Below are 12955 nucleotides of genomic sequence, written 5' to 3'. Positions count from 1 at the left end.
CCCCTCGTATAACCTTATCTTGATACTTTCTCTAGCTATATTAAACTTCTTTCAGTTTGTCCACAAAGGCACATTTCCACCCCTGGGCAATCACTATCCTAGAATTCTGGGCTTAGAACATGAATCTATGATTCTTCTCCCTGTTAAGAATCATAGATTGTAAATTGTTCCATCTTCCTCTAATGGCTACATATATGTGCAAGTTCAACTAGAAAATATTATTATACAGAAATTATCTGTATAATTAGTTGCCCCTTCCGACCAGACTGCGAAGGCATGAACCCCTTCTGCCTTGTTCATCACAACATCCTGTCTAATACTTCCTAGGTCACTCACTGTTTGCTCAATGAAAAAGTACTCAACGATGTCATAGGGGTTCGTCCTTAATACACCTGGACACAACAGTTTAAATTTACATGGGGAAAACAGACAGGTTTAACAAATCTGTATAGACATAATGCATGTTTATGTCTATATGTATGTATACGTATACAAACATACTATATATTCCCTTGCTCTTTCCACAAAAAGGAACAAAGAACAAATGCAACTAGTGCTTAGATATTTGCCTCTAATACTACTCCCCACTGATTAGAACCAGGGCTCCTTGGAGTAATAGCTCATTCCAAGGCTGGGGCAAGGTAGGTACAGATAAGCTTGGTATAATGATATGCCAAAAAGTACTCAGGAAAAATGAAGGAGGAAGGGAGGGGTGAAGAGGTAGAGCACAGAAGATTTTTGGGGGCAGTGAGACTACTCTGTACAATAACATAATGGTAGATACATGTCGTTACATATTTGTCAAAACTTACAAAATGTACAATACCAAGAGTGAACCCTACTGTAAACTATGGACTTTGGGTGATACATGTAAATGTGTAAGTCATCAGTTGTAACAAATACATCACAATGTATCACTCTTGCGCGGGGGGGGGGGGGGCGGGCTATGCATAAGTGGAGATGGGATATATGGGGTATCTCTATCTTCTGCTCAACTGCTGTAAACGTACAACTGCTCTAAAAAAAAGTCTATTAGAAGATAAAGAGGGGCACATTATAAAACAACTTTGAAGGAGCTCACACTGGCCAAATTTGGGAATTTGAGCACAAAAATAACATTGGTAAAAAGAAATCATGACCCCATACTGATAATATATAGATACATAAGGAAGAGATAAGGGAAGGCTATTCTTCAAAAGGCCAAATGTGGAAGTAGTCCTAGAGTTGGAAACTCATCATAATCCAACAAAGACAGGATCATCAATGGGTGCTAAGACTAGGAGAAACTTTAATGAACAGCTGGATCTCTGCATGATTAAAGAGATCCCTACAGACCACTTATTAGTTGCAAGGGAGAAGGGGAAAAAAGTTGCAATTATATCATAGAAAAATCAGACACAACCTTGATAGGATAACAGAAATTAAAATCACCAATAAGAAATAAACAATGTGTATACCTCCAAATGTGATACCCTGAGGCAGCCATAACATGACATCTCCAGCATTTTGGCTAAAAGTACTTTAATCACACAGAAACATGAGACAAAACCAGCCTGAGTAATGTTCTATTAAAAAAAGGAAGGGGGCTATATTTTTACTGTCAATGTCATAAAAGACCAAAACAGACCAGAGAAATGCTCATCATTAAAAAGACCATAACTATATGCAATACCTAATCCTAGGATGGATCCTGTCCAGGAGAGGAAAAAAATGCTAAAAAGGCATTTTTGGGTCAGTTACAAATTAGAATACAAGTGATAGACAAGACAGAAATATTATATAGTTAATCTGACTATACTATAGCAGACAACTATACTATAGTTATACAAGAGAATATCTCTATTCTTGAGAAATACACTGAAATACTTAGATCATGGGCCACGATTTTACAATCTATGCTTAAAAGGCTCAGAAAAAGAATTTGTGTATGTGCACATAAACATGTGTGGGTATGTACACACACACCAGAGAAATATCGGTCCATTTTATTATCCCCACAGATAAAAACAAAAAGTACACAGTAATGCTTCACTCATAACACTATGCATGTGATAAAAAGGGGAAACATACCTGAATAGGAGATGGCTTTTCCCAGCCCATTTCAAAAATTCCCATCAGTAACTCCCGTTTCAAACAGTAATCTTCAAACTCATTTCCTTTTGTGGAGGTTACATCCTAATTAACCAAACAAAACAAACAACAATAAAAGAATAAAGCACAACTGTGTTCCTTTGGTAGTTAGCATATTTAAGAAAGTTTGAAAAACTAATTATTTACCTCATTTGAAATACATGCATATTAGCTGTCTTGATCTACATTTCAACTATTCCTTAAGAATAATCACTAATACATGCAAGCCATTTAAAAACTGTGTTTTGGGGAAAAAGCCAGCCTGTGGTTATATTCTTTTAATGACAGGCGGAATACTGTTAAGAATCATGGTATGAAATGCAAATCACGAGATATGAAGTCAAACCCTAGCTCCATCCCACTCACTGCCTACTAATATCCTATCAAAATCAGTGTTTCTCAAGCTCAGCATATTGACATTTGGGCCAAAAAATTCACTGTTGTTAAGGGGCTGTCCTGTAGCATTTTCTCAGCTGTGATAACCAAAAATGTTTTTATAGCTATTGATGAATACCCCTTGGAAACAAAAATCATGCCTGATTGAAAATACTAAGCTAAGACAACTAACTTGTCAACTCCAATTTCTCACCCAGAAAATGGAGATAATACCTAGCCTTATTCCTTCTTTCTTTTTTAAAAAGATTTTATTTATTTATTTTTAGAGAGAGGGGAAGGAAGAGAGAAAGGGAGAAACATCAATGTGCAGTTGCCTCTTTCGTGACCCCAACTGGGGACCTGGCTGCAACACAGTCATGTGTCCTCATTGGGAATCAAACCAGCAACTCTGTGGTTCACACACCAGTGCTCAATCCACTGAGCCACACCAGCCAGGGCCCTAACCTCACTGTTCTGAGTGCCTTGAAAACCATTATTCCATAAGATATACATACATATAAATGAAATATTAGTATGTAAACACACATACTAATATAATTCCTACAAATAGCATTTTTGGCAATTCACCACATGATCTATTAGAATGGCCAAAAAGTTGGTTTGGTTTTTTTCTGTAAGATGTCTCTAGTAGTGCTTAGTTGTCATTCAACTCACTCAAAACAATTTCATTAATACAACAGCTGTCATATCAGTGTGCATAAAAAAAAAACATCAAAATTGTTGAATTTTTATGCAGCCATTTAATACTGAAGATGGAAGAAGATACACAACACACACTTTCAGTGTATTATGTTTGATTACTACAAGAAAAGTAAAAACGCACCAGAAACACACAAAGAAAAGATTTGTGCAGTGTGTGGAGAAGATGCTATGACTTATCAAAGTGTCAAAAGGACCTTGCAAGGTTTCGTGCTGGACATTTTTCACTGGACAATGTTCCATGGTTAGACCAGTTCAAGTTGACAGTGATCAAATCGAGACATTAACTACAAGCAACATTATACAATGGGAAAGACAGCTGACAAATTCAAAATATCCAAATCAATAAAGTTATTGGTAAAAGTGAAAAATGTCTTATTTTACAGAAAAAAACCATACGAACTTTTTGGCCAACCCAATATAATTTGAACCATTTCAACTTATTTAAGAGTAAACCCCATAGTGCCCATTGTTATTAAGTAACTACTTCATTTTTAGAGTTTCTGCATTTTAAGTTAATTTTACAACCAACTTACAGAAGTTTTGATTCTTAGATCCTTTGGAGGGAGTTTTAAAGTCTTTTTCCAGTCATCACCAGGTCTAGAGAGAATATAGTAAAAATGAAGTATCAGAATTCATAGCACAACTGTTTTAATACAAAGATAATTCATCTCAACTATAATTAAGTTATAAAAAGCACAGTAAGTCTAATATATCATTTACTTAATACAGTTAAGAGACTTTAAAAAACTTTAGAAAAACTCCCCTTACAAAGAACAACAATCTAGAGAGAATAAAAAAATATGTAAGAAAATAAGGAAATAAGGCAACCATCTTCTTACTTAAGTTGTACAGTGTAACAATAGAGCAACTGTGGTCACAACTGGGAACCAATGTGGTTTATTTGACCTATATACCGTGTGTGTTTTAATTTAAATTAGTTACCAATGTTAAGAAATTAGATGATTTTGTGTAAAAGTGCAGATGTTGACTTTTCCTGAAAAATGAGAAGCTTTAGCAACACTGGCTAAATTTCTGTATGACAATAGCTTGACAGAACTTAATAACTGGACTTTGAAAAATCAAGCAGCTGGTCCCTTTAAAGGGCAAGTATACTCTCATTTGCAACTTCTAGTGGCTAGTTGAAACCAAGAGCTCTAAAGTTTCACACCTGAGTTCAAGGTCTGACTCTACCTCTTACTAGTTCTGACCTTGCAGCAGCCACTTTTCCATTCTCTCATACATAAAACAGGTTAAGAATTATATCAAATAATTTACATCATGCATTCAACACAATGTCTTGCAAAATAAGAACTCAGTATTAGCTGTTAATGAATATTTCTCTTAATCTTTTTTACCAGGGATGCTTGAAACTATGAAAGCGGGAAAAAAAAAAAAAGGAAAATTAATTTTTAAAATCTTTTAAGTCAGGCAAAAACCTCTAACATAATGCCTAAGCATCTAACAGAAAAAAATTGGCAGTAAACACACTTTGTGCTACCTTTAAAATAAGTTTTCACTTATTTCATTATAGCCACACTGCTGACCCCCCAAAACATTTCAAGTCTTGATTTAGAAAGAATACTTATTTTACTTAAAGCTGGGTCCCACATAATCCAAGAAACTAACACAGCTATTTGCTACCACTTCCAAGGGTACTACAGCCTTCTACCTCAGCCTATACCACAGCGAAGTTCCTGAGCAAAAAATGTCAGGTGAACATCCTGCTGGCCAGCCAACTACACTGTCAAATTCAGTAGTGATAAAATATGGAAGATACTATGCAGAATCTGTCCACAGGGAATTTATAAACCAAAGTAATTAATATGAGAAAATACGCGATAAAGTATTAAAAGAGTTCTGAATAGCTAATGGGATCTACGAGCCTTCATGGGGATGACACTTGAACTAAGATTTCAAGAAGCCACCGAATTGAGAAGATATCATTAATCCACAGAAAAGCAAAAAAAGTACCTAGGTAAAAAACCCACTGCCATTTTGAATTAAAATTTAAGTAGAAAATACTCAATGAAATGACACAGCTTTATGATCCTTTTCTTTTTTTTTCAGATTTTATTTATTTATTTTTAGGGAGAGAAGGGAAGGAGAAAGAGAGGAAGAGAAATATCAACGGGTGGTTGCCTCTCACACATCACTTACCATGGACTTGGCCCACAACTCAGACATGTGCCTGACTGGGAATCGAACCAGCAACCCTTTGTTTCACAGCCCGCACTAAATCCACTGAGCTACACCAGCCAGGGCTATGGTTCTATTCTTAAGGATTAAAAATAGCCTAAATTTTGCTAGCTATTCAATTTGTCAAGACAAACTACAATTTAGAAAATATTCTAATTAAAGCATTGACCTTAAAAATAAAATATGCATTATGTGACCATTCTCCTAGTGACCAAACCAATTCTACTGGAAATTCTTATATGTCACTGGTGAACCACCCAGCAGCAACCATCTGTATGATATCCTGGTAGCTTATAAAGGCTATTTTTCTTAAAGAAGTGCTTCTTAAGCATGGACAAGATCTAGGTTGTAACAAAAAATACTTTAGTACATTGAACTGGTTTAATCATCTTATATTTCTAGAGGTTAAATTATATGGCTAAATGTTTAAAAAACATTTTATTTATTCTTAAAGAGAGGGGAACTGAGAAAGGGAGGGAGGAAAACACTGATGTGTAACAGAAACATCAACCTGCTGTCTTTCACACCCCACAGGGGGGACCTGGCCAGCAACCCAGGCACATGCCCTGACAGGAACTGAACTAAACTGGTGACCTTTTGCTTCATGGAAAGACACTCAACCTATAGATCACGGCTATAGGCTGGATTCTTAACAACGAAGTCAAACCTCAAATGCACTGAGTTTTAAAATGTTAATTTTCTATTAGAGCGATGTTTACCATTCAAATAATCTTTAGAGTGATGTTTACCATCCAAATAATTTATAGTGAACACCTAAAAGATGACAGCATACAGTCTTTCCAATTCAAAAGAAAACACAATCTAGAGTAAGACTGAGGCTCTTAAATTTTTAGAGGCAACAAGGGGGATGAGGACTATTCAGAGTTGTTCCCAAGAGTTCAAAATCCTGAGTGTCTATGATATTTAACTGCCTGCTATTTTGTGTGTTTAAGAGGAGGAAAAAGCTTATTTCAAAAAAAAAAAGAAAAAGTAAAGTTGCATAAACTTAATACTGGGGAAAAGCCATACATGCAAGAACAAGATGAACCTGAGCTTATTATGAAAGCTAGCAATGTTTTTTTTTAACCTATACAAAATATATCTCTATCTATATCCGTCACTTAATAAACATGAATTATGGCAGAAATATATTATTCTATTGCAAATACCTACTAGTCATAAAACAAAGTCATCTGTTTTCTATTTGCAATGAAAATGGTTAACATACACAAAAAGAGAAGTCAACAACAGAATAAAAAAAAGAAATCTCCTTGGCTCCTCCCCCAAGAACATTTATTATTCTGACACTTACTTAATAGTGGTGGTCATACTCTGTGCTTGCTGTTGAGTGCCATTATTGATTGTGTTGGTGTTTTTCAGCTGGTTTATTTGTTGCTGTGTCTGTGTGCCCCCTCCTCCAGGGCCACCACTGGGTTTCACAGGGCCCCTCAGCTGACCATTTTGACTGGATAGACCCATTATAACAGGGTTCTCTGTTCTGGCCGTGCTCATGCTGTATTAAATGTAAAGACGTCTCTTTCAAACTTCAAAACTTGAAAGTCAGTAGAGAAACTGAAATACAGTTTATTAGGCTCTCCAAAACGAAGAGATATATATAAGTCTTGCTCAATATTGAGTCTTTTATTGCAATGCAGGCAAGCACCTGTAAGTCTCTGAACAGTAAGCAGCAGTAACTTGCTCTCATGCACCAAATCAACTTTTTATTTTTTAAAAAGCTCTCTAACAAGGTTGAGTTATGTATTTGAATTCAGCCACTTCAATCTGAAACAAAAAAAGAGTTAAGTTAGTAAACACAGGAAGATTAGAAAAAAATGTTTTCCTGAATTCTTTTAATTTTAGGAATTAAGACTACAGCTGCACTTAGACCAAATCATTAGCCAGGCTAAGAGAGACACAAACAGATGAACTGCTCCCAAAACCAAACCCACAATGAGACCAATCTCATTTTAAATTGTCAGTTCAAAGCAACCCAGAGATTAGATAGAAAAATGTAGTGATTAAACTAGCACTAGTTGTTAAATGACAACCTCTTCCCTTCATTGCATTACAACTCAATTAAGTATGTCACAACTTAAGTAAATCTACACATATACAAGGCAAGACAATCTATGCTTTCAGAAATAAAAAACCCATTTGTGCCCTTACAAATTTCAATTGCAAAAGTTAAACTTTATGAAGAAAAACACACTTTTCCCCCTGTAAGTTTTTGCCCTTTAAAACAATAACCAAAGCAGGGATTCAGACATGTGTACATGTCAAAATCTTTTGCTTGAAGAACAGCCAAGAAATTCTTTAGCTACCTTAACGTAGTTTGAATACTAAAAAACTATTAGCTACATTTCAATATAACTTTTTAAAAAGGATAACCTAACTTAAAATAGTACTACTGTAAGAATTATTTTAAAAACTGTGCCTTGTTTAAAAAAACTGTGTAAAAACACACTAGATTTTCCAAGAAACCCAGAGTACTAACAGTTGTTTTAAAAAAGAACTGATTAACCTCTTCCACTTTGTATTATTCCCAAAACCGAATTCTTAAATAGTAGTAAATAAAAACTTAGTTTACAAAGGCCTACTCTGTGGTGTTTGTTCCTTAACTCCTTTACATTTCTTACCCAAAATACGTTAGTTTATTAATTAGTGTTATTTAGTGTTACTTTTTTGCCTTACACCAAGGTTTCTCAAACAGAAAAATTTTTCTAAAATACTGATATCCTTAAAAAAAAGAAAAGAAAAAATAAAGTTGCTCACAAGCAAATCTTGATTATCACACACAGGAAGAAGCATTACTTCTAACTCTCCCAAAATCTGATTAACCTCTTAAGCAGACAGTGGTTAAACAGCCACCTCATTTCAGTTCAAGGCCGTAAATGGTATCCGGCATTGACAGGCTTATATTATGAGCACTAGAAAACTTGTTTGCAAAGCACTAAGAGGATGATGAAGAGGACAACCTCCAGTGATTAAATGATATCATCACTGTCCATCATGCATGGAAGGCCTTATATCTCCCAAGGCCCAAAATGTAGTAACTGCTCTCAATTAAAATGAAAACTGCACTGCGGCATTGTCTCAGAAAAGTAAATATTCCTCCTATCCCTTCCCAATTTAGATTTACAACTTATATTTCTACATTCCCAAAAGTGTGAACGAAACTTAAGAGTAACTGGGAGAAAACCCGTGCTGAATTAATTACAGGACTTCCCAAATTTTAGTTAGCAACTGAGTTTTACACCCAAAACAGTTATCGTCATCTCCAGCGCAATTTCTCTAAGGTGGGTCTGCACGTTGGAGTGACATGTTTTATTATGAAAAGGGGACTGTGAAAAAGAAAAAAAGTCAATTATTTGAACCCCGTGATTGCACGAAAATAATTTCTTGCTCTCCTTGTTTCCCCACTCCCCCCAAAGCACCCACACTTCAAGTTGGCTACCTTTGACCATAGACACAAAAGAATTGGGGCCCTGCAACCCAATCTGCGCAAGAGGAGCAAGGAACGAACCAGCTTGCGGGTAGGAAACAATATGGACTCTCCCTATAAGGCCTCAAACAGAAACCCTTAACCAAGAAAGCCCTCATTTCCTCCACGACTCGGGGGCTCCAGCAACACTCTCCCGTTTTCGACCTACAAGGCCTTATTCCAATCAAGCTACTTAATGCTGGTCCCCTTCTAAAGCGAGTCCTCCACTACTGCACATCCCTGTCGCCCCCTATAGGGCTGCCTCGTATCCTGTAACCTCCACCATCGCCCTAAGTCCTTGCTACTCCCAGGGTCCCTCATTCCCTCGTCTCCATAAAACTCCTCCGAGTACTTGGCCTGCTCCTTCCAAGGACACCGCCGCACACAACATCCCCCTATTCGACTCTTCTCAGGTGTCCCCAATCCACAGCTGCCGCCGGCCTTCCTCCCCAGGGCCCATCCAAGGCCTTAGGCCTCCGCCTAACAGAGCCCTCCACGACGGCTGAGGGGCCTCCGGCAACCCCGACTGCACCGCGGATCTCGACCCTACCCCCTCCCACACACCTCACCCAACTCCCCACGGCTCGGGCCGAGTCCTACCACGGAGGCCACTCCCGCTCGCCCCCTCGGTCCTTTATTGTTGATTCGAAGCTCCCAAAATGGCGGCGCTCCTTCCTCCTCGGAAATCTCCGCCCGCCCCCAACCGGCCCCTGGCTGCTGCCTCATCCGATACCGTCCACCCTGCCCTGCTCTCCGGACGTCAGGCCAACCAGCCCGAGTCCGCAGCTACCCGGGTCGGCGGGCCCTACCTCCGCCGCCGCCCGTTCTCACCGCGCCACCGAAGTCGCCGCCCGGGCTAACTCAGCTCCTCTGCCCCTCCCTCGCCCGCCGCTCCCCAACCCCGCCTCGCTCTCCGCCTCTCCGCATGGCGGCAGTGGCGGCTCCGCCTCCACACAAAATGGCGAGTATTCAGTCGCCGCCGCCGCTGCCCCCGCTTCTCCGGCTTTTGGCAGACGCCCGGGGCCAGGGAAGCTCCCTGAGGGAAAGATGGAGGGCAGTACTGGCACACCGATGAGGGCTCGCGGATGCCCGAGTAAAGGAAAGGGGAAGGGGAAATACAGTTACGCTCGGAAGGGAAAGGAGGGTTGCTTTTTCCACAGCTGAGAGGAGACGACTGGGCAATGGTGGCTAGGAAGGTTCCGTCCTGCTTTAGCACCCCCAAAACTGGAAATCGGGGGTTATAACCAGAGAGGATCTGCTTATGCCGACCCGGGACACGCTCCAAGGATGGCTTCTGGGCACAACGGCTCGGGGACGGGAGTGCTGACCTGACATCTCCAGCGGCCCGGGAAGCTGCTGCAGGGCCGCGCGCACGGCAGTCCAGGAACGCGTGGGACTAGTGGGCGCCGCACGCTGCGCGCGCTAGGGGAGGCAGCCGGAAGGAGGCTGGCGGGACCAAAGGGAGCGCGGGGGCAGGGGCCCTACGTGTGGACTGTACGGGAACTGTGCTGGGGAGGGGGCCCAGACGCGACCGTCCTCCCGGCCCCAGCGGGGCTATCCCCAAAGAAAGAAGGACGCAAAGGAGTTAGTTGTGCTGAAAACTAGCTCTGTAGAAGACAAGGGGAAGCGATGGACCCAGAGTAATTTTCCGGCCTGACCCTCACCAGGGAAATATTTATGTATTTGTTGCCATGAATACTCTTTATATCCTAATGTTTCCATTTATCCTTAACAGAAATAATCGGAAAGCTATGTTGTTCAGATAAGACAAAAATTTGAAGCTAGAAAGCTAGCTAGGTCAAGGGAAAAGAAAAACCGCCTCAATCAGCTGAGAGACTGAATGTACAGGACAATGGCCACACCATGTGAGCACAGAACTCTGACCCACAACACCTGCACCAACCAGCCAGGGAAGTCAGACTACAGCCTGGCAGTAATTCAGCGCAGAATAAGCAGGAATGGTCTTTGACTTCCAGCGTCCCTAATTTTTGCCTCTGCTTCCAACTTTGGGGACCCATCAGAGAAAGTCAAATATGTTCCCCAAATTAGTCACACAAGATGCCCCTTTTCTAGTTAGTCTGTGTCCAACTTCCCTTTGCCAACACCCTCCAATCTGCTCTAATTTGTTCTTTATTTCCACACAGTCAATAGAGAAATATGAAAAGGCTGTTCTTGAGATTAAAAAGACTCCCCTTAGAATTTTTAAAAATTCTTAATTTGTAGCATGTCATCTCAGTTTAAAACACTCAGGTAAGGGAATGATCCTACACCTTGTACCCATCCTAGAGAGAAGTGGCAAAATGGTTCCTCAATGTTAAAGTGTGAGGCCTTGTTTGCTTCATTGTCTTTCAAAGCAGCATGAATGTTAAAGGGAGAGGAGCCTAAAGATTTAAAACAGGCCACTGTCTGGTGGGGTCTGTCCCTATGCCACTCAAGAAATAAGACCAGGCAAAGGAAACTGTTACCGTCCAAAGAAGCCTGGTTAAAGACATGACCCCCTGCCCCGCCCCCCCCCCCCCCCCCTGAAAAAAAGAAAGTGAAGAGGCAGTCAGCAGTAAAATATGAAGTAGCTGCCCATTCTGGCCTAGGAATACTGCCAGGGCTAAGACTTCTTCTAAAGATAGCCTTATAACGTATTTATGTCAACCTTTGTTTTTCAGTTTTCTGATGAGAAGCATAGATGGCCATAAAATAAGTTTATGAACCCCTTGGATCTTGGGGTTCAATTTAAGTAGTTGGTAGGTCCAATCCAACTATCCCAATACTTTAGATTTTATTTATTTATTTTACAGAGGAGAAGGGAGGGAGAAAAACATCAATGTAGGTTTTCCTCTTGCAGACCCCCTGCTGGGGACCTGGGCCACAACACAGGTATGTGTCCTAGGCTGGGAATCAAGCTGTTGATTCTTTAGATTCCCAGGCCTGCAGTCAATCCACTGAGCCACACCAGCTAGGGCCACTATCTCAATACTTTTTTCTCTCTAATTCAAACATTAACATAAATCATAGAAAATATTACACCTTAGTAATACAGGTGAATTGTTTGATAATGCACACAGTATCCTTATATATATTTTATATTATAAAATGTATATTAAGAAGTACTACATAAATGCAATCCTTTTAATTAATATTGAATATAATTGTTTGGGTGTTCTGTGGTAAATATGGTTTCGGCAGACTGTGCTACAGCAAGTGAAGTCACCTATTGTAATAAAGTACTTCCCAAGATGTATTGGCCATTTTCATGTTGTTTTTAGTCACTCACTTCCTTCCTACCCAACTTTTTGAGTTTTAAAATATGAAGCTGTTAGCTAAAGTGGTAAGCCTGGATTGTTGGTTGACTTCTAGAGAATCTGTCTGTAGAAAAGATGTTTTTAAAAAGGATTTAGCCCTGGCTGGTGTAGCTCAGTGGATTGAGCACCAGCCTGTAAACCAAAGGGTCACTGGTTTGATTCCCAATCAGGACATATGCCTGGGTCATGGGCCAGGTCCCCAGTAGGGGGCGACAAGAAGCAACCACACATTGGTGTTTCCCTTCCACTCTCTAAAAATAAATTAATTAATTAAATCTTTTAAAAAATAAAATAAAAAAGGATTCAGAAACACTGGGTTGGCCAAAAAGTCCATTATGTTTTTTTCTGTAAGATGGTTCTAGTGGTGCTTAGTTGTCTTTCATTTGAAACAAGTTTGTTAGATTGTATTGTGACAGCTGTTGTATCAGCTTGCTTTTTTAAAAAACTTATCAAAATTGGTGAATTTTTGTGCAGCTACTTTAATATTGAAGATGGAAGAAGATTCACAACATTTCCGGTATATTATGTTGATTATTTCAAGAAAGGTAAAAATGCAACTGAAATGCAGAAGATTTGTGCAGTGTATGGAGAAGGCACTGTAACTGATTGAACGTGTCAAAACTGGTGTGCGAAGTTTCTTGGTACTGTTGACATTTTGGCCAAATAATTCTTTGCTCTAGGGCTATCTTATGCATTGGAAGATGTTTAGCAGCATCCCTGACCTCTACACACTAGAAGCTGGTAGTGGGAGATA

At 39.7% G+C, this 12955-nt stretch overlaps 1 protein-coding gene and 1 long non-coding RNA gene across 7 annotated transcripts in view; one reads left to right on the top strand and one right to left on the bottom strand.

Annotated features, from left to right (window-relative positions):
- DDX6 (DEAD-box helicase 6) overlaps window positions 1-10290 on the bottom strand; it is a 36671-nt gene extending 26381 nt beyond the window's left edge. The window contains exons 1-4 of one of the 6 annotated variants that reach the window (XM_028516970.2): window positions 10234-10290; window positions 6737-7206; window positions 3762-3825; window positions 2071-2175 (exon numbers count right to left, since the gene is read on the bottom strand). In XM_028516970.2, the coding sequence (XP_028372771.1) occupies window positions 2071-2175; window positions 3762-3825; window positions 6737-6936 (369 nt within the window). In that variant the 5' untranslated portion in view covers window positions 6937-7206; window positions 10234-10290. Of the gene's footprint in view, window positions 1-2070; window positions 2176-3761; window positions 3826-6736; window positions 7207-9009; window positions 9028-9469; window positions 9902-10233 lie in introns of those variants that run through there. The other 5 variants (XM_028516967.2, XM_028516971.2, XM_028516968.2 and 2 more) reach the window with 5 other exon arrangements.
- Window positions 5204-7421, top strand: LOC118501186. Its single transcript, XR_004903794.1, has 2 exons — window positions 5204-5239; window positions 7285-7421. It is a non-coding gene; the product is annotated as an uncharacterized LOC118501186 (long non-coding RNA).
- Window positions 10291-12955: the final 2665 nt, after the last annotated feature.

Source organism: Phyllostomus discolor, chromosome 6 (assembly GCF_004126475.2).
Source record: "Phyllostomus discolor isolate MPI-MPIP mPhyDis1 chromosome 6, mPhyDis1.pri.v3, whole genome shotgun sequence".
Taxonomy (NCBI): domain Eukaryota; kingdom Metazoa; phylum Chordata; class Mammalia; order Chiroptera; family Phyllostomidae; genus Phyllostomus; species Phyllostomus discolor.
Note: the sequence above shows the minus strand (reverse complement) of the source record. Positions and strands in the feature narration are given on the sequence as shown.